This window comes from Artibeus jamaicensis, unplaced genomic scaffold (assembly GCF_021234435.1).
Source record: "Artibeus jamaicensis isolate MK-2021 breed Jamaican fruit bat unplaced genomic scaffold, CSHL_Jam_final scaffold_1031, whole genome shotgun sequence".
Classification (NCBI taxonomy): Eukaryota; Metazoa; Chordata; class Mammalia; order Chiroptera; family Phyllostomidae; genus Artibeus; species Artibeus jamaicensis.
The window spans coordinates 2,019,448-2,042,192 of NW_026522026.1; the positions used below are offsets into that span (position 1 = coordinate 2,019,448).

General features: G+C 37.6%; 1 protein-coding gene across 1 annotated transcript in view; it reads right to left on the minus strand.

Moving 5' to 3' along the window:
• Positions 1–2,869: 2,869 nt before the first annotated feature.
• The window catches only part of ADAMTS3 (ADAM metallopeptidase with thrombospondin type 1 motif 3), a 233,692-nt gene continuing 213,816 nt past the window's right edge, over positions 2,870–22,745 (minus strand). The window contains exons 16-22 of the mRNA XM_037150241.2: positions 20,843–20,923; positions 18,730–18,893; positions 16,672–16,837; positions 13,914–14,046; positions 10,258–10,465; positions 8,627–8,744; positions 2,870–5,514 (exon numbers count right to left, since the gene is read on the minus strand). Coding sequence (XP_037006136.2) covers positions 4,949–5,514; positions 8,627–8,744; positions 10,258–10,465; positions 13,914–14,046; positions 16,672–16,837; positions 18,730–18,893; positions 20,843–20,923 — 1,436 coding nt within the window. The 3' untranslated portion in view covers positions 2,870–4,948. The remainder of the gene's footprint in view (positions 5,515–8,626; positions 8,745–10,257; positions 10,466–13,913; positions 14,047–16,671; positions 16,838–18,729; positions 18,894–20,842; positions 20,924–22,745) is intronic.

Consider the following 22,745-nt stretch of genomic DNA (forward strand, 5'->3'; position numbering starts at 1 on the left):
GATTCTGTTCATGTTCTAGTTGTTTGCTTAGTTTGTGTTTGTTTTTTTTTTAGGTTCAGTTTTTAATAGTTGTTAGTTTGTTGTCATTTTACCGTTCATATTTTTGATCATCTTCTTTTTCTTAGATGAATCCCTTTAACATTTCAAAAAATAAGGGCTTGGTGATGATGAACTCCTTGAACTTGACCTTATCTGGGAGGCACTTTATCTGCCCTGCCATTCTAAATGATAGCTTTGCTGGATGGAGTAATCTTGGATATAGGTCCTTGAGTTTCATTACTTAGAATACTTCTTTTCATCCCCTTCTTGCCCGCAAGGTTTCTTTTGAGAAGTTAGCTGACAGTCTTATGGAAACTCCTTTGTAGGTAACTCTCCTTTTTGCTTGCTGCTTTTAAGATGCTCTTATCTTTAATTTTGGGTAATGTAATTATGATGTGCCTTGGTGTATGCTTCCTTGGGTCCAACTTCTTTGGGACTCTCTGAGCTTCTTGGACTTCCTCAAAGTCTATTTCCTTTGCCAGATTGGGGAAGTTTTCCTTCATTATTTTTTCAAGTAAGTTTTTAATTTCTTGCTCTTCTTCTTCCAAACCTGTGATTAGGATGTTGGAATATTTAAAGTTGTCCTGTAGTTCCTAAGCCTCTCCTCATTTTTTGCTCTTTTTTTTTTTTGAATTTTTGCTTCTTCATTCATTGCAGCTGAATGTTTATTTCTTTCTCTGGCTCAAACTGTAGATTTGAGTCCCGGTTTCCCTCCCATCACTATTGGTTCCCTGTACATTTTCCTTTATTCACTTCACATAGCCTTCACTTTTTGCTCTATTTTATAACCATACTCAACCATTTCTGTGAGCATCCTGATTTCCATGTGTTTTGAACTTGCATCCGATAGGTTGTCTATCTCTTCATTGCTTAGTTAAATTTTTTCTGGAGCTTTGATCTGGTCTTTCATTTGGGCCATTTTCTTTGTCTCAGAGTGCCTGTTAGGTAGTAAAGGGTGGAGCCTTAAGTGTTCACCAGGGCGGGGCAACCCAGATGCTTGGTTGTGACATTGATTGTAGGGGAGGGGCCCAAGAGAGGACAATGGCGTTTTCTCCACTCTCTGCCAGATTTCACTCCCTTCCCTGGCTTCCCACCAGCAAATTGGGCCCTTCTGGTGCTGATTCCTGTGTGGGTGAGCTTGTGTACATTCTAGGACCCTGTGGGTATTTCCAAGGAACTCTCTTGTGAGGCTGGGAGTTTTTCCTGCTGCCTCAACCCCCACAGGTTTTTTCAGTCAGAGGTTTTGAGGCTTTTTTTTTTCCACAGCCCTGGAACTCTTGGGTTGCAAGGAGGAATGTGGGACTGCCTAGTCTGCCAGCCTCTGCCTTGCCACCCTTCCTACTGGTCTGGGTGAATATTTCTCCTTTAATTCCTTGGTTGTCAGACTTCCAAACAGTTCGATTTTCTGTTAGTTCTGGCTGTTTTTGTTTTTAAATTTGTTGTTTTCCTTCTTTTGGTTATGGGAGGAGGCACAGTGTCTATCTACGCCTCCATCTTGGCCAGAAGTAAAGTGAGTTTTTATGCACTTGCCATACATCAAAATGGGGGACAAATATGGGGTAATTTTGATTCCTAGGCAATCTCTGTGATGATTTGCAGAAATTTATAGCATCTTGTTTTGTTTTAGAATTTGTGTTTTTGATAAGTTTATTTCCGTATATTATGTTTTGCTGGATGAGTATTTTATTTTTTAAATTGTGTCTCTAGCTCTAAGTGATTTATTCAGAAGTGTCTGGGCCTCAGACAACTGTTTTCTGATATTAGTTGATGTACTATAGTGCCTGTGCATTTTAAGCAGTTTTACTTTAAGTATTTACTTTTTAACTTTTTTATTTAGTACTTTTTAAAACAAGTGATGTCTGTTATAGCTTATCTGTTTTTATCATTTTTCAATTTATTTTTTAATCTTATATTTAAGCAGCCTCTTCATGAAGAAAGTATAAAATGTGTGTAGAAGAATGACTTGATATTTCTGCAAAATACATTTATTTACATATTTGAGAAATACTTTTCTAATACTTTGAGGAATTATACCTTTGACTACCTTTATAGAAATATATAATTAATAGTCATTCCTTAGTTTGACTATTTAATGTTACAAAAGGAGAGTAAGTATAATCAGCTACAAATCTTCAAAATCAATGACTGGAGATCATTTTTACAGCTAAATTTTTTTACCACCATCAATGAGACACAATGACCATGGTTCCAACTACCTGGGGACCCCAGAAGAAAGCCGTGGTTTGGTCACATAATGAAGACAACAAGGAGGAAGCTGGGACCATATAAGCATGGCGATACTATTATGAGGTACTGTGTGCTCACAGATTTACGTACACCATTTCTCATAGCCATCACACAATGGTGTTTTTCAATTCCATCTCCCACTTTACAGATAAGAAAATGGAAATCTAGGCAGGTCACCTAAGATCATTCAGGTCTGAAGTTGTATGTAGTATCTCCCTGTTACATAATGCAAGGCCCTCTAATGTAATGTCCCATTCCTCCCCACACTGCTCCCACTGATCCTCAGGCAATCGGGGTTCAAAGTGGGTGGGCAGCTTTTCTTTCTTATATATACACCATTTTCTGTCTCTTCATAGTTCTGTGAAATCACCTTCAACCGTACCCTATAACACCTTATTTTCCTTCGAAACTATTATGATACATCCTGATGTGAAACTGGGAGATAATGTCACTTTACCTGAACCTCTTTAGAGAAAATCCCAATAATAGCAAATGGACTTGATATTTCATTTTGTAGGAGGAAAGAACACTTTTTAATTACTCAGTGATGAATCTAGTGATAAAAGCTAGATGGAGTCAAATCTGTATTTTAACATTTTTATTGCTACGTGCTCCCAATACAACAAACAGCATCAGTAGTGTACACTTTGATAAAAAAAAAAAGAATTTTTAGCTTAGTAGAAAATGAAGCTTGAAGGTCAGAAGTATACGAATGTGTACATCTTTGTGGGAGGTTTATGTGGGTGACCATCTTTCTCTATATTCCCTTGTGGACCAGATGTACACACATGCAAGCAAACTAGAGAGAATTCATTCAGGAGAACTTGGGAAGGGGAATGACTTCTACTTGAGGCTCAGGGATTATTTTATGACCTGGAATTCACCTAATTTATTTGACTTTCAAAAGTCTTGCATGAAGTAGCAGCGATTCCTTAGAGGTATAGAGTCCATAGGTGAAGCTGTTTACCGTGGTTAAAATGCAAAAGTGCTTGCACATTCTGTGCTTTGAAAGGTTAACATATCTTCATAATTCAGGAACTGACCTCAAAAACATTATGCTGACATACATCTTTTTTCTTTGAAGTATAATTCATGAAGTGTGTATGTTTTTCACATACTTTAAAACAAATATATCTAGTTCACTATTTCATAAAAAGCTAGCTGAGTTCATATGATTTTGTTTCACTGAAGGGGAACAAATCAGCGTTGTTTCAATTACTTCAAAAATGCAAATGGTTTGCATAACATCAAATTTGTTCAGTTTAAGCTCTTCGATTTGGCTGTTGTAGTTTGCTTAAATTTCTCCTCTAGGCACAGAACAGAGCATGCATCTCTAATTATGTCTCTCTAGTTTAACAAAATATGTCATTGATATTAGCGTAAATATTTAGTACATAAAAATACTATCAAGAAAAGTTCAACTTTTAATAAATATCTTCAGTTCTTAATTCTATATACAAGTACTTTACATCTACTCCCTGGAGAGAGCATTTCTGGCTTCACTGTAAGTAGGGTGACCACTGACATAAATTACTAGCACATTATTGCAGTCAGATGCATTGTGGTTGTGAACATTTGGGTATGTGAACCATGCAGACAATAAATATTGCAACCATTGACAAATGCTTTTTTGAACTTGCTTCCAAAGCCTTACTGTACTTGAGCATCAGTTCTAGTTCAATGATACTGTTCTCAGCTACCAACATACAAATTATCTCAATACATATTCCTTTGTTATTATTACAGTACACTGAGTACGCTTTTTCTTGGATATGTCAACTACCGGAAAACAAAAACAACACAAGAACATAGGACACTGCAGTGGTGCATATCAAGGTCCTGGTAAGAGGGTTTCAGTTTTTGTTAGGACGGTTCATTTACTGGACTCTGGACCCTGTGACCATAGTCCCATTTCTTTTTATTAAAGGATGGAGGGTAATGCAGCTTATCTGTTTTTTCTTTTTCTGTAATTTAGGTATCATACTGTTGATTAAACAAAACCCCTTGTATTGTCAATAGCTTCAATCCTTCCTCTTTGTAATATTTTGCTTTGAAAATCAACCCATAAATGTCAAATAAGGTGATACTCAATGACAAGCACCTAGAACATCCAGAAATGTAATATAGTAAACAATCATTTGAGAACACATCTCTTAAAATAATACTGATTTCTGCAATATACAGTATTTACACAACAGCTGCAAATTTGCTCATATAATATTTCTAATATAGATAAATAGGAATACAAGTCTACGAATTCTTTGCTCCATTCCCAAAATGTTTTGTTAAGATGTAAACCATTGGCACCTCTTTTTTTTTTCACTTTTACTGTTTTTAAACAAAAAATCAGCTGAAATGCACAATTGGTTCCAGTCCCTTTTCTGCTTTAGAGAGTGACCAGCGTATTTAGCAACTTACTTTTCCTTCTGTTAATACTCTTTGGTGCTTTCTTCCAATGAATTCTGGTAAATTAGTCAATGCAGAACAAAAAGGAGGAGGAAAGACACTAGAGAGTGAACCAGCACTTTCTGTTCTTCCCTTTACAGGTAAAATGAGTTGATGATCAATGGAGATTTTCACTTTAATTAAGCAATACGCACCACTGGGTAGAGGGAGCTCGGCCAGGCTCCCCTCTGATTTCTAGCCTTTTAGGTTCACCTTCTCATCTTTCCAAGGGGGATGAGCTTATCGGATGTCTCTTGTTAATCATCTTTTCATCTTTCTTTGAGGTTCTTGCCTGAGAAGAAGCACCTATTGAATCACGGACTACAAGGGAGGGGGCAGCAGCCATTGGTGAAGATGAAGTGAGGGGGCCACTCCTGGTGGCAGAGGAGACCTGTCCCATGGCCCCACTCCCTGTGTGTGGAGCACTCCGCTGGGGTAAGTTAGCACCATCAGGCTTACCGTTCGGCCTGAAAGCAGCATGTGCGTTTGGACCTCCCCCTGAAGAGATCCTACTCAAAGATTTCTTCCTCACAGCAGGAGTCTCTGAATAGTACGAAACCAAAGATGTAGGCATCACTAGAGATCCAGTGAGGTCGAGGTCACCGGGGTTAAAGATGACATCATCCTGAGTTTCAGCAGCTTCAGGAAGGAATGGTGGTGGCAGGGTGCTACTGCGCTTACTACAGGACTCACAGCACAGCTTGTTGTAGCCTGGTATGGAGCAGTATCGCGCCAGCACCTCCATTTGGCAGAATATGGATTTATCTCCCAAACATGGCTCATCTGCAAACATTAAAAGAAATACATCTAAATATAAAAGATAAGGAGGAGAGACATTAAAACTATTTATGACTATAAACAGATTTAAGTAAAACCAGGCACTGATGGGAGTTGTCCATATGAGCCTTTGAATCACAAATATCAGCATTGGGATAATTCATTGAAGTAAGTTGTTCTTTATGTGCAAAGCACTTGGTTTGACCACCATTTTAATATCTCCATCAGGAATCTTCACTTGAGGGTACCTACGAGGAACATTCAGCTGATCTTCTAATGAGAAAATAGGATTAGCAAATATTTTTAGGATCTAGAGAGGTATCTATTTTATTTGATGGTACTTCTGTATTTTTAATTGAGTAGACTGTACATTAAATTTACAATCGGGATCTATACTAAAGATCTGCTGGAACAAATTCAATCTTAAACAGGTATTACCAAAGAAAAAGTCAAGATGACACCATGATTAGATGTATTGGGTAAAACTATATTACTAGGTAAGGAACCTGCTATGTAACTTGCCATAGAAAGTAAAAGGTCTTTTTTCTCAAGCTTGAAAAAATTAAAAGAAGGGTGAGTTGGCAAGGCCCATAGGAGGGTTAAAAATATCACCCTTGCTTATTATGTATTTGAAATTATAATATCACCTATTAGTTACAAAACTATGCCCATGTCTCAAATTGTGGAATGACTTACATTTGCCTGACATTCACAGATCTATTGTATAGTATGATGTGTTTCAGTAATTTATACTAGCTAAGATAATCTTCTAATATGGTATGAATGCCTGAGAATCACCTTAATGAGTTTCTTCTCAAACATCAATTCGTCCCCATACCTAAATGACTTTTTCGGTGCCTGTATTTCAAAAGAAGGAAACTATTTCCTTCTTCCTGAGTTTAAGTCGCCTTAGGACAATGGACCTTATCTGACACTGTACTCTCTTTTCCCTCTGACTCTTCACCTCCAACGCCCCTGTTCTGGTTCCAAGTCTTTTAAACCCTCTAAATTATGTGGGCCAGCTCTTTGAGTTGAAGAAGCTCGCACAAGGGGCTCCCGTCTCTGAGTGTGAGCAGCTTGGTACTGCAGGGACAGGTTCCCAGCCCGGGTCTAATTAGGCCAGAATATGCTGCAGTATGGGAGAGGGAAAAGGGAGAGAAAGTCTGAAAAAAATAAAAGCAAAGGAGTACATTTGTTTTATGGTAATTTGCCTCGAGAGAGATGGGAAGGACTTAATGGTGCCAGTAAATAGTACAGTACAAATGCGCCTAGAAAAGGGCTCATAGGGCAGAATCACTAGAATTAAGAAAGCTTTTTAGCCTTCTCACTCCATGCCCAGATCATTATAGGAAGTTCAGGAAAAGTGTTTTACACAGTGTCTCAAAAGGCCATTTGATTCTAATTGCAGCTGGAGACTCTGCTGGGAAGTATTACTTGCTTGACTGATACATGGAAGAACTAAGTGGCCCTTCGGAGCTCTCAGAACTGTTTCAGAGCAGCTAAAAGTAAGTGACATCATCGACATGGTTATTACATCCTCTCACCAGCACCTGTTTTCCAATAAAAACGTGTTCTTTTGGCTAAAGGAAGAAAATCAAGCAAATTCTTGCTAATAATTAGGTCTATTTGCAGAAATCAATAGCTCTATCAGCTATTAAGATCAGTAGAGCCTCCTCACAGAGTCTTTAGCATCCTGGCAGTAATGCTCACATAAGAATAAAATATTAGGGCACCTGAGCTTTAAAGCTTCAGAATAAAGTTTGTTTTTTTGGACTTATGTATTAAGATTTCAAATATACTTTCCAGAGAAAAATGATTGAATACACAGGGTCCAGCAGAAGTAGCGCCTGCTTGAGTGTGGTTGGTAGGGCAATAATTAAGTGTGGAAATTTACAGTTTTAATTTGAGCATTTCACCTAAAATGTCATATGGTATGCTTGAGGGTGATTTTGTTACACTACAGAAGTACATGTTTAGGATTTTGTAATAAAAGATCATGCAGTAAGATGGGCATTATTTGTGCCGAACCCTGTACAGGTCCTTTGTCTCCCTCTCATGGTCATTCCTGTTCCTGCTACTACACGTTGCATATTAAAATTTACAAGGTTCAAAAGACTTGAAGCCTGAAATTTCCTCAAAAAATCACACACTGGATGAAATAGTGCTTTGGAAATTTTCTTGAAAAAAAGAAAACACTATTTAGCACTTAGCAGTATTCCACCAGTGGCTGAATTATGATGTGGTAGGCCAACAAGAAGGAGACTTCTTTAGTCCCAAGTCTCACTAGTGCGGCAGGGCAGTGTCCACAGTTGTCATCAGGCACAGATTTAGTACAACTGCATTTCAGAGGAAGCTTGGGGGGCAGGGTAAGGTGAAGACAGAGGGAGAGAATGAATGAGAGAGGGAAGAGAGAAGCAGGGAGGAAGAGGAGAAGGTATGGAGGGGAAGAGGCAGAACAGGCAGGGAGGACAGACCGATGTAAATGGAGCCAGCACAGAAAAGGAGGAAGGAGGAAGGAGACAGTGTGACAGAAACCGAAACCATCCAATTTATACATTTTATCTGTTTTACAGTAGCAAATCAATGACTATTTTGAAATTAAATCGACTCTTGTAACCTACAGGAAGAGAGTAGGTTAGGCAAACTTTTGCATGTATGTGAGGTGTCTATTCTGAAATTACTCTGGGGGCGTGCATGTAATGGGTGGGCAGATATTGGAAATGGCCTACTGAGCAGCATTTATCATCCACATGTCTATATGGAATAATTTTCATAAAAACATTTCAAAACCTTCTGCAATATTATGGTTTTACAATGATGGGAGGTTATACAGAAAGAGAAAACCAGTGAGGAGAGAGAGAAACAGCAGCCTTTTCAGAAACACAAGCTGACAGACGCTGTGCGCATGTGCCACAGCTCTCACCCCTGGCTCGCGCCGTGGGGGGCTGTGGAGATAGCATAACTCGGGCTGGCCTGCAATGCCATTCTTAAGAATTGTATTAGACTTAATTTTTGATAAGCAAATAGAAATTCCAGAGCTTGTCCTGAAAGGAAATTCTGCTTTGTGATGCTAACAAACGGTTGTTGGAGCAGTGAAAGCAGTGAGCGTCACACCTACCATTGCAGGGAGGCAGCTGACAAGCTCTGACGGCCTCAGGCTTCTCCCCATCGCAGTGGTCTCCGGCCCTGCAGAGGACCTGCCTCACCTCTGTCCCATCACCGCAGGTGGCGGAGCACTACGGAGACAAAGGTTGTTTATTGCACCAGCACCTTCCCCCATGCTCACATGCATATGCACACACATGTGCACACAGCTCTGGGGTTTGGAGACAGACAGTCCCAGGTTTGTACTCCGACTCCATCATTTACCAGTCTGGGCATGTTGCTTTTTTCTTTGAAAGCTGGAATAATAATGTTTGCCTCATAGGATGGTTGTAGAATTAAATGATGGCAAAGGAGACAGGGTATGTAAAAATTATGCCAGGCATGTAATAAGCATTTGCTACGAAAGAAGCCATTGGTATTATAATGTTAATATGTGCATAGTGGTGCTGTTTTTAAGGGGCTGATCATGGTATTGACCTTGCCATTTTCTCACCTTCCTTACAGGTGGCAGGATTTACTGACAGGCTACTTGGGTTGATTCAACCTCTTTGGAATCATTATTCTCATAAATTCATTTTTTTAATGAAGGGGTTAACTGCTCTAAAACTATGCTCAGAAATGTCTATGCTGTTCTAGATAGGAGCTACAGAGGAGGGGCCCTCATTCTAGGGCTTTGAGGGGAAAGGAACGTGAATTATCATTACGGTCTGTTCAGGTGACCTTCCCTTGCGTGTCCCTCCTTCTTGGATCTGCTCTCCACTGCCTCCTCCTGAGCTGCTTTTTGATGCCCTTTCCTTCTCTATCTCTTCTCCTATGAATCCTCATTATGAGTATTTACAAACAGCAAAGACATGGGGTTAACTTGGGCACCCCAACATTGAGTCTGCCAGTCACCAAACAAATATCATTTCATAGGCACTGGCTGGGTCCCGCGGAAACAAAGCACATGGTTCTTGAGAAGTGGGGGTGTTAGTGGTAAGCACAGACTCAAGGACAGGAGTTAACAATACTCTGCCATGAGCAATATGCCTTTGGAATGCACAGGAAGGACTCTGGGAAAGGCACCCAGAAGGTGGTAGTTTGGGCTGTGGAGGTGACCCTTGGCAGATGAGAGGAGGAGGGTGAAGGGCCAACCTGCCAAAAAGTAGGCAGCTCTAAATGGCAAAATCTTTTTGGAACAGTTAGAATTTTACTCAAACTGGGTCAAAGAGTGGGAATAACAAAGAATACGAGAGTCAGTGTAGGACTTCTTGTGGCATATACAAATGTCGAGTCATTACCTTGCACACCTGAAACTAATATGATGTTCATCAATTATATCAAAATTTTAAAAAGAAGAGTTAGCAAGGCGCCAAATGGAGCGGGGCCCTGCACTGAGTGTGAGGGCTTGGAATTCCCCCCGTAGGAATGGTGAAGACAACAACGATGTTAGATCCATCACCTTTAGACTCCTCTTTGCCTCTACCAACTTATCTTAAATACAAACACTGTTTTAAAATATTAATTTTTTCTAACACCTTCAGGTGTTTAATGATTACAAAATGTTAGTTTCTTGATTCACACAAAGCCTGACTGATATTTAAGCCAAAAGCAAATATGCTTCACATGCTTACACACACGTGCACACAGAACTGGCACACTCACCTCACTCCAGGGCCCCGTCTTCCACTGGGCTGGGCAGGGCACTCTGTTACATGGCCGGCGGCTCTCGGGACGGTCACCCACGCAGTACTTGCTGTGCACAGAGCGGTTGGTACCATCATGGAGAGGCTGGAGGCAGCGCACAGCGCGCAGCTGGTAGCCGGAACTCCCACAGGTTTTGGTGCAGTGCTCCCACTCTTCCGCTGCCCAGCTGTGGGTACGGGGGTTAAGATCGAACATGGTCACTGGGATGTAGTGTGTGCATCCTCCTGCACTGCAAGCCTAGCCCGGTCTGCTCTCTGAGTGACGTGCAACCAGTGGGGCACATGGCGGTACAGGGAGCCCTTTCAGAAAGATGGGTGTATCGAACCATTAAAAAGCCTTAGAACTTTCCAACAATAATAGGCCTGACGCTCCTGTTTTTAATGGCTTAGTATTGTTCTGCCACCCAGTGACTCCAAAAGCTGGTCCCTTCCTAAACAAGGATTGACAGACGGTTTCTAAAACTCATCTAAAGGGTGCATAGTTAGGTTCAGGCATGATGGTAGTTTTCAAAACAGTACCAAAGCAGCTCAGTGACATTGCCTAATGGTGTTAAAGATCTGAAAGGAAAATGAAAAAGGAATTTATCTCATTCTTGCTAATACAAATTTATGTGGCTGCTGCTGCCTTTTCACACAATCATGAATTTACTCATGTTTTAATTTTCTGAGATAACTGTGGCCATGAAGACTGTCTCACACAAAGGTGAAATCTGTGTGCAATCAGGGCTTGAATGTACCTGGAAGAAACATTCCCAAAACAATGTGTTCAGAAAGACTTCCCACAGGACACTGCCAACTACGAGTGTCAATGTCAAGGCCCCCAGTGCTCCCCAAGTCAGCCGAGTGTACAGTATCACAGACAGTTCTCTATTACACGTGGTTACCAGGTCCCGAAGGGCTGTGCCCATCAATTGCATCTGCTTTATCAATCTGTCAGAAAGTCATTGAGGCATGCTATTTAGCCTTTCTAAAGTTACTTTTCCTCTGCAATTGTTTTTTCTTTACATATATATAGGACATCAAACCACATCCATGCTAAAACCTTAGCAGTCTATGGTATTAACAGTTTAAGATTGCTCTAGCTTATCAAGCAGGCAGTAAAACGTATTCTGGCAACAAAGCCATTGTGTTCAACTTTGAAGGCCCCAGTAGTGACCCTCATCAGAAGATGGAAATTACATGAGACACACAGACAATTATGGCTGTTACTCCTTCTTGAAATTCCTAAAATGGCAGTGAAGGAGAAAAACAGAAAACAACAAAGGCAAAAAACTTGGAAGAAAAGCCATCACGAGATAATTTTGGAACCTAGAAAATAGGTGTATGGCTGCTAATTCAGTAGCCACAAGAAGGATGAAGTTTAAGTTAGCAGTAGGAGCTGATAAACTGATGACATAGAATTCCAGACATCTGCAGAAACTGTGGCTGCAGCAGGAAGTGCGAACTGTGAACGCAGGGGTGATGGATGGCAGGGCTGAACACGGAGGGGACGATGGAAAGTCTGCTTGGAGGCAGTTAGGCCTAATCCTTGACCACACTGGGTGATCGCCCCTCCCGTGAAGCTGCAGTAGACTTGAGGTTTGTCCTCTGTAGAAGGTGAGCCAGATTTTTACCTTTTGGGTAACAGACATAGTCAAGAGACTACAGAGAACAAAACTATACTGAAAACGGGATGATGTAAAAACCCACATACGGAATGCTAAGATGAACTAGTTACCTATACCATAGGCTTACCCCCCCTTAGCAGGAAGCTGATTCTGTTCTATGGAATCTAATGATCATTCCATTAGAAAAGCCCTGAAAATACAAATCATTTAGGGTCTTCCAGTGAAATAACCCAGCCAGCTCATCTTATAGGGAAGCCCACCAGCAAAGTCTTGATCAAAAGCAAGCTTCCCATCACCCTGTTTAATCCTGCATTCTTTTATATGTGTGAATAGCCAACAATCCCCCAAAGGCAGAAATCCTCTAATGCAAATGATGAAGGTGGGGAAAGAGAAACAGAAGAGAGTAACTCAAAAGATATAACCCACAAAATAGGAAAAAATCTTGAATATTTTTAAAGAGATAAAATGATTTATTACATTTGTGAAATAAACAAATGCCTTGAAAAGTGAAAATGTGAAGATCTAAACAGAATTCATGAATATTAACATAGAAGCAAAAATGAAAAATTCAGCATGTGGAACAATAAACAATGTGAGAAAATATTAATTTTAATTTAATTAAATTAGAATCTAGAAATTCTAAAATTAAATCTAGATTTAATTTTATTAAATTAAATCTTCCTAGAAAGCCTCACTACAAATATCTCCAAAAGAAAGAACATTGGGAAAAAAAGACCAATAGAAGACTTTTTTTTCAAAGAAACATACAAGAAAATCTTCCAGAGATGAAAAATATTGCTTTCATGTTTTAAAAAGTCTGTAAGTACATAACATAATGGATGAGGAAAGATGAGCACCAAGGCTGTGAAATTTCAGGACACTGGGAACAAAAAGACCCTACAAACTTAGGATGACAAAAATGGGTCACAGAGAAAGCACTGGGTAGCAGAATGTCAAATGACTTGTTTACAGCAAGACTGGAGTCTGGAAAACAATGGAACAATGGATTCAAAATTCAGAGGGAAATACATTATAGTTTCCAATTAAGTGTGTGTACAAATGATCAAGAGTGAGAGTAGAAGAAAGACTTCTTATATACCCTTCTACTTTAACTTATGTTTTTCTTGGGTGTAGAAGAATTTAATTCTTATATGAAAGTTTTTAATTTGTATATACTTTTTAAATGAAGCTGTTGAAAGATATGATCCACCAGAACAAATAACTATAGCAAGAGGTAAGATGACAAGGAATGCAGGCAACAGGACTGGCTAGAAGGTGGTGAAACAAACCCCATCATGAAAGCCGTGTGGTGCCCAAGGCTGAGCTGGAGCACACAGAACTCCCAGAGAGGTCTCTAAGAAGATACTTGAGTGTTTAGTATTTAGTTGTCAGAGGAGATTGCTACTCATGAAAAAAAGGCTGGAGACAAACTAGTGAAAAGCAGTAATAAATATATAAAAATCAAGACATTCATGAACTCTGGAAGAAACAAAATTTTAGAAAAAAGAAACACAATAGGAGGATGCTAGATGTCTCAACTTGTAAGAAAGATGCATGTCCTTGGAATAATACAAACTCTGAACATTAATATCAGTAAAAGACAGGCTACACCGATACTGAAAGTACTGGGGAGGGAGAAGTGTGGGCTGTGGGTATGTGTTTGGAGAAGGACTGCACTAAATCATTCCTTGCCACAATGGAAGTTCAATATACATAGTGTCTAAAACCTCCCCCCCCCAAAAAAAAAAGTCAAGCAGCAAAAGCAGAAACATTTTAGTTGGAGAAATGGAAGCAGTTGTATCAGCTATCAAACAAAGCATAATAGCTGAAAGTGTTGTTCCTGAAGAGCAGGAATATGATAAAGGGCAGGGAACTACAGATTTACGTAAATCCTGGTAACTACTGAAATCAGGTATACCTATTAGCTTTGAGTAAATTAAAGAGCGCTGAAGACACTGAAACCCACTTTACTCAGTCCCCAGGGCACCAGAGTTATATAAGTACTTACAGTGGGTGTGTGCACTCATGAATGTTGCACATTCTTCTAATGGGTTTTGGCTTTTTGTTGACTTCACAGAAGCTGCGATGAACCATTTTATTATCACTTTTCCTACGGCATCCATATTTAGTGTACTGGAAACCTAGGAGAGAGAATACGTTTCTTTGGATTAAATCACATATTCATCCTGTTATATATTTGGTAATCCATTCATGCATTCGACAAATATTTACTGAGTGCATACAGTAAGCCAGCCACTGTTCTAGGTGCTGAAGGTCCAGAAGTAAATTATATAAACAAAACTTATCTTTTTAGAGATTAACTTAATAAATTTTATAAATTGCTAAATAGTAACTGTATACTTGCCAATAAACCGGACTCTGAATATACAGAATCTAGTGTCAGGGACAGGTTTGAAAACCACTGTGACAATACTCCATGACTGAGGCTTTTACAGAGCTATGCACATAATTTACTGCAGGGGGCACCAAAGGAACATAGGAAAGTCTAATTTAGCTGGAGAAGGGGATGGAACTCTTACAAGATTAGTACTTCCTCGAGCAGAATCTTAAGGTTCAAATAGTACTGCATAAAGGGAATAAAGCAAAACAATACTCCAAGCAAAGGAAATTACACAGGAAACTGCAGGCCTCTGAATGACTGAAGCTGGTAGGAAATGAATAGGAATGAATGAAGAGATAGGAAAGGATCCAATATAAAAGCCTTGAGTGCCAGACAAGTGTTTGGAATTTATTCTGAAGGTCACAGGAAATTATGAAAGATCTCAACTGCTAGCTTTCATATTTATGAATAATTAATTTTATTTAAAAAAATTTCAAACCTAAAGAAAATTGTAAGGAAAACACAATAAACATTTGTATGTCTTGCATCTAGATTAATCTTGTGTTACCATGTCACCATATTTGAGATAGATATATATTTATATACATTAATTATAATGACGCTATAATTCTAATACATAATTAATATGCGAAATTTTGCTGGACCATTTGGGAATAAATTTGCTGACACCTTTCTAAATACTTCATTTATCACTTAATAACAAGCACATTTTCTTACATAGCTGCACTATAATTCCTAAAATCAGGATATTTAATGCATATATAATACTATTATATATTTACCATACTCAAAAATTTTCCATTGCCCGTATAATGTTCTGTATAGTAATGCTTTTCCAATCAAGAATATTTAGTTTTCATGGAATTATCAGATTAATCAGGGTTTGAGACTTTTTATCTTTAATATATTTGAGGTGTACAGGCCAGTTGTTTTTAAAAAATGTCCCACAATTTGGGTTTATTTAATATTCTCCTAAGGCAGGGGTGTCAAACTTACTTTCACTGGGGGCCACGTCAGCCTCGCGGTTGCCTTCAAAGGGCAGAATGTAATTTTAGGACTGTATAAATGTAACTGCTCCTTAACAGTTAAGCGAGAGCTTGGCACTGCTGCTGGGCAGAAACAGGGTGAAGTGCCGAATAAAACACAGTGGAGGCCAGATTCAGCCCCCGGGCCTTGTGTTTGCCACCTGTGTCCTAAGGGTTAGATTCCGGTTATTCACCTGGCAAGGACGTATTTCAGGGCAACATATTGGGAGACTAAAGGACTTGAATCTAGGAAATAATATAATTATACTCATTCATTAGTCTTATTAATTCATTCAAGAAAGATTACCCTAGAAACAAAGGAAGAGAAGAAAAGTCAAAAGTTAGTTGACTAAGAGACTTCTGCAATAACCTTCCCTTCCAAAATTGGGAAGGAAGCTGGTAAGGGAGGGATGGGTGTGGTAGATATTAAAAAGGTGTATATGACAAATCTGGTGACCAAGTCAATATTGAGGGTGCAAGCAGAAGGGAGGGTCCAAATTAAATCGACATCTTAAATAGTCATTTTACATAATTAACTACAACACTTTGTCTATATCCCTCCCCAAAAAACCACTTTAGAAATATATTCTTGACTTTGAAATCATACAATCAATAATCTTTTGTTTTCCATTATTCCGTATCATTATTGTGAGGGGGCCTGGCCTTCTCCTGCCCGTCGGGGAGAATTCTGTTTTGGCCAGCTCAGCTCTGGAGCACTGTTGTACAGAATGAGAAGAATGGATGATGGGAGAAACCTTGAGAAGAGCTTACTGGATTTACCTTGGGGAGGGCAGAGAGGCAGCAAAATGTAGTAAGAGCATGTGCTTAGAAGCCTGGGTTTGTATCTTATGACCTGGGCAAATTACTTACCTTCCCTGTGCTTCACTTTCCCCACTAATACGATGGAGCTAATAATAACAGCGACTTCACAGAGGCATTGTGAGTATTCATGCATTAATATATGAAGCATTTAAAACTGTGTCTGGTACATACTGCAACTAGTAACTCCTTTGTTATTAACAGTGTTAGAATAGAAATGTATAGGTATGGAAAATAAAAGTGGAAAAGAAGGCAAGCACCAGAAGAGCCTAAATTTGGGAGAGCTTAAGAAGAGTGGAGTGACTAGGGGCACGGCTACGTGATAGGAGACGGGAGGAACTCAGGGAAAAGGCAAGAGGAGTTTAAGAAGGTCTACTGTTCTCATAAATGGATTCCTATCCTTTGTAGATTCTGAAATTGCAGTAAAAATGCTTTGTGTTGACACTTTAGTTATATTCTCAGACATGGCCCCAGTTGGAGTCAATCCTTAAGGCAGAAAAGCAGGAACACTGGTTTAATATGATTACTTTGTAATGTAATAAAATGTGTTCAATTGTTACCTCCACCACAGGGTTTGGAGCACTGAGACCAGCTCTTCAAAGCCCACTCAAAAGTGTCTAATTCTTCCTGGATGACATTGTTGTTGTTGATCGTAGGTGCGGAGTCTTCGTGGATGATGTACTTATATGTCAGGCTAGAGCGGGTGTCGTTCTCCTGAGGTATAATCTAACGCACACACAGATAGGTATATGTAAATCACCCGAGAAAGTTTTAAATTATAAATGAAAATTTTAAATATTTCTGAATATTGCTCTTACTGAAACGGGAAGACTTCCAAGTTGTTTCTAAAAATATGTTTTTATTTCAACTAAAGTATAAGTGTTCTGTTTAAGAAAAAATTCAATTATCTAAAACTTCAACCACAAAAATAAAAATATATACATTGAGGAGTAAGTTTGTATTATAAAAGTAAATAACTTTATAATGAGATTCACTATAAACTTCATTAAGTTATGTATCTCCTTAATGCATTTAAAATGATTCTTTAAAAAGTTTTATTATGATGATAAAAATTAAAGTTCTTTCCAGAAAATGTAAATTATAAAAAAGCACAAAAGTATCACCTATAATTCTACTAAACCAGAGAAAACTGAAGTTACTCCTATTATTTTGGGATATACCCTTAAGATATTTGCATACCGTGTGTATGTGTGAACACACTCATGCACATCCACACTCTTTCTGGACTTGCCTGTTTCACTAAATGTGTTATACACAGTTCCAAAAAATAGTAAATATTACTTGGAAACACAATTGTAAATGCCAGCACAGTGTTTAATCCTAATGGCTGGGTGCATTATTTAACTATCTACTTAATAAGCATTTGTATTGATTAGAATTTATCCCCACCTTTATGATAATTCTTTATTTTCCTTAGGGGGCAAAAGGGTACAAACACTTCTTATCATTCTTTTGACAGATGAGTGGCTTTTCAGAATGGTTAGAAAAATTATTACTCTCAAATTGAGACAGTATATGAAAGGCCCCAGTTCAGCACCTACTTATTATATAATTTTCATCTTTACTAATTGAATGGGTAAAGGAGTGTTGTTTTAGTTGTTGTTTACTTGATAAAAAGTAAAGTTTAGTTTCCCTAAGTTTTTACTAGCTGAGTTTTGTCTGCTGTATACTGCATGTTCAAGTCATGACCTCTTTCCGTAAAATGGTGTATAAGTCTGTTTTCCTGAAGATGAAATAAAGATTCTAATTTTAAAAATATAGCAAATAATATTCAATTATATTTGCTTTTAAAATTTTGAATACAGCAAAGAATTCTTTTCCTAAAAAACTTAGTTTTTATTGACTTCCATGTAGCTTTTATAGGATTATATTAATTATACAAGGGGAAAATGCGCCATTCATTGGCATTTTAAACTTTTAGAAACAGCTTTTGTTTGAGAAATCAAGTGATACTAAGCCATTAAAATGAAAGATGTGGTTATCTGGGTTTTGTTCTCTTTTTCCCCCTTAGCCTTTGTCTTTAAAATGGCATTCACAAATCGAATGCTGGCAAGAGACCTAGTGCTCTCCACTCCAGACAGCCTAGGCCCCATGATGCTTTGGGCCTCCCTGCCTGGGGTTCCAGTCCTTCGGACAGGAAAGGAAGATCATGCTGACAGAGCACTGCTCATCCACAACCCTCATTCTAGCTACAGATCTCCTTATCACTCCAGCCTATTGTCCCCTGTGTCCACACCACTCCCGATAGGCAGACTCAAGGCCACCTTCCCTGGAGGTTAAATGGCAGATTCTAAGACAAGACACCTGTGCAGTGTAATCATATAAAAGTGAGAGAGAGCTTATGATTGCCAATCATTCACCCTTAAGATTTTGACTACTATATATTTTCTATAAAGTTGTCTAACCTGTGGAACAGAATGATAGTTCAAAAATAAACTCAAATACATTTAGACAATTTTTGCCCTAGACAAATAGAATTATTTAAAAGAAAAACAACCAACTAAATATTCAATGTATAAGGTAAAAGTGTTTTCAGGGAAGTTAAAAACAAAATTATAACTTTTCCAACTAAATAGTGAGCCTGGAATACCACATACCAAAACAATAACAGGATCATGTAGAGGTCCATCAGTGTGAAGAGTTTCAATGTCATCTTCAATGTTATAATCCCATTCCACACCAAGGTCAATGAAGGTCCGTGACTTGGCTTCTTCCCCTTTGCCATTTAAAATATAGTGGCCTGTAGCCTGGTTCTTAATAGCTAAAGGAAGGAAAATGAGGAACCAGCAGACATTTTGTTTTATCATATTCCAGACTCGATGATCTTTATTAAGTTTATCTGTCTCCTTCTCTAAATCAAAGACTGTTTCTTAGCATCAAACAAATGAGAATGAGTGTTAGCTCTGATATGAGTCCCATTTCCTTCAATTGGTATTTTTAAATCCTCAAGAAGGATTTCTAACTAGTCAAAAGCAATAATAAAAAGTTTACATTGAAGATAAAAATTAGGAAATGTTCCCATTTGCCAAAGAGGTTAACAGTTTTAAACTCATCCAATCTTATACATCTCCTCAAAAACATAGGAATATTTTGAAAATAAGGCATACTTCTATAATAATTAATGCAAATCATATATGTTAGTTCTGCATGTAACATAATGGCTTATTTACTGTGTATCTCTTTCAAGTTAGTCAAAATATTTATAGGCATTAAACATAACTGAACTTATTTTTAGTTCTTATGACTATATCAATTCCAAGGTCACATTCTCTACTTATATAGCCAGTAAAGCTGTTTAATGGCTAGAATTCTTTTTTTAAAAAATATTTATTTATTTTTAGAGGGAGGGGAAGGGAGGGAAAAAGAGAGGGAAACATCAGTGTGTGTTTCCCTTGCATGCCATCTCTGCTGGGTACCTGGCCTGCAACCCAGGCATGTGCCCTGATTGGGAATCAAACCAGTGACCCTTTGGTTTGCAGGCCGGCACTTGATCCACTGAGCCACACCAGATGGGGCTAATGGCTAGAATTCATAATGTATTATAGATCTACTATGTACTATAAAATAAAATAATGAATAAAAATAAACAAAATCTTCAAGTTTGGAGCTATTTATCAGCATATAAATGATGTAGAAAATAAAATTTCATAAAATAAAATTTCATATTAACATCATTACTGCAAATATACAGAAAACATGAGTAATTTAAGGTAAATAGATTGATTCTTAGTGAGTTTCTAAACTAGTCTAATTTTTCAAAGGATAATAAGTAATCTGAATGCTAAGGATGAAAAATAATGAATTTTAATTACTGGGGAAAAAAAACTCCAGTAATTAAAATTCCAGCTTATTGCCAGACTGTCATGGACTCTAGTAGAGAATATAATTTAAATGCTAAAAATTCTATGAAATACCATTTTTTAAGTCACACATTTAAAAAATAACTTTCTACAAATTTTAATGGGGTTGACAGATGACGCCTTAGTTTTGGAAATCTTAGTGCTTTAATAGGTCAAAGACAATGTGAAAGTTATACTTGCAGTTGTACATACACTCTGAAGTACATTTCTACATGATCCCCTCATAAAGAAGGAAAAGAATCTTCTTTTGGAAATTACAGCCATGCAAATGGATCTGCATGTACCAGTCAGAAACTGGACACATAACAGATATTAGGAAAATTTTCATTAGACTAGTATAACTCACATGTGGTTGATGTTTAGTCAAAGAACTTAAAGTGCTATGAAAGTAAGGAGAGACATATAGTATGGCATAAACCAAAATATCAGAACTAATTTGTCAAAATAAATACGGCAAATTTTCTGATATTATCCATAATTTGGTGCATTTTAACATTTATTTTTCTTATCCCCTAATGCAGAGCAAATATGCAAATGTACACATTTGTCAAATGATTTCTTCTTCATGTAATAATGAACCAATTGAGCTTTCAACAGAAACTAAAGCTCTAACGTTGAATATTTCTTGTTTTAAAGAAAGACTATTTAGGAGAACTGCCCAACAATACATAATAATGCATTTGTATATAACTTGAATCCTGCACATCTATGTATACATATGTACATCTATGTATATATCTATATATACATATACACACCTACACATATATATCTATATATAGATAGGATTCTTTGACATTTCCATATTTAAGTGCATGTTAAAGCAGAGGCAGCAGTTAGAAACACTTACCAAGAATATGAGGAGAAGCCTCGTCTTCTTGGATTAACACATGCCTGGCACCAGGGGGGATATCAAACATCTTAAGGTACCCTTTGCATGTGTAGTGAATATTGTAGGAAGCAAAGGAGAAAACAAAAGCAACAACCACGGTTAGTTGAGCACTACGGTCTCACTGCTCCTGCATGCAGAAGAGGGCATACATAAACTGAAAGAAGCAGTTTCAGACATCAACTTCAAAGCACTGGTAGCTTGTGTGACATCTGGCATGAGATTAGAGGAAACCTTTTTTCAAAAAAAAAAATAAAGAGGAAGAAAGGAGTTAATCTTTCCAATCTCTCAGCCATTTATTTTGTGTTGACCTGTGAATTGTATCAACAACAGTTCGGGCAAATTCTGTACTTTCCTGTGTCTTTCTATGTGATTTTTAGTTTTATAAACTGCTCTTTTAAAGTGGGACTGATTTTTAGAATATTAATTGAACTTCTGAAAATATTATATCAGCCTATATATTATATTAAAAGCCTAAGTAGCAAATGTAAATAGCTAAACTTCTAATTAATAAAATATCTTAATATTTAAGACCTGCCCTATTCTAAAAAATTACAAAAGGAAAATCAGCGAGCATTTTTCTTGTGATAAGCTATAAATTTTAAGCTTTCAACAAGTATTATAGTGGGAATGTGCTGAAGTATATGGTATAAATTTGACCAAACCATTTGGTTGGAAAATGCCTGCAGGTGGTCAAATATACCCTTTACATGCACCCTGGCCTCAAGCTTCTAGTGCAAATTAATTAATTAATTAATTAATTAAATGTGCTCAGTGGCTTGGCTTGGGTTTTAAAATCGTATTATCAATCCTGTTATAGTCAATTTCATACATAATACACTTTCTTAGTGTTATCACAGGTTCTAAAATTTATCTTAAGATCACTTAGAATTAAGATCTCAGCTACACATCAACAATAGGGCAAAATAGAGAAATGAAGTGTTATATCTCATTTCCATCAAACAATAAGCAAATATCAGAAGATGATGCAACTAATACCTTATAAAACATCCAATTCATATACCACAGGATGAGTATTGACAGAAATTCAGTTATAAACTCATAATTGCTGATGGAATGAGAAACATGTTTGTCATTTGTATATAGACAATTACTAGCTACCTATGGGTAGGCACAATATTCATTAATGGCTTAACTAAACGGAATAGTGATTTTGGGGTCTGAGTTTTGGGCACCTGAGCCGGGGGAAAGTCCAATGCATGGAAAGTACCACATTTGCCTAGTGTTCAATGGCTGCGAGTAACACGCGTAAGATGTCTAGGACAGCAAAACAGCTTGATGCCGTTTATGGACGCCCATCTTTCTGCAGTTTGCTACAACTTACCCAGGACATTCTTAGCTTCCCTTGTTTCAGCAAGAGAAATATTACGAGCTCCTTTGGGTAAAGTGAAGGCGCCTCTCGTTTTCCCTTAAATAGAATGTCTTTCATTAGTGGAGGTTTCATGTTTGTCAAAGTCTTGTTGTTTCATTGACTATATAAGCTATATGTATATGTATTATTAAGTAAGTTAAAAATATGTTTTGTAGTTTTATATGTTGAAGTCAAAATGCATTTATAATAATTAGCTAATGCCAATAAAGTGTTAATAGTCAATGAAAGTAAGACTAAGCATGAATGAGAAATGATATAGGTGATTTGAAGTTGAATACTTGCAGATTTCATTTTCCAGTAACTTCAATTCTTTATGGCACCTCTTGCTTAAATGTTTCCCTGTTGGAAAATGTTAATTAGTCTTTGAATGACTATAATAACAGCCTTAGTGCATAGAAATGGATGTTAGATTATCTTTCAACAGTTTAAATCTGTTTGATTGGTGTAAGCTTTCTTCTGTTCATCCAAACT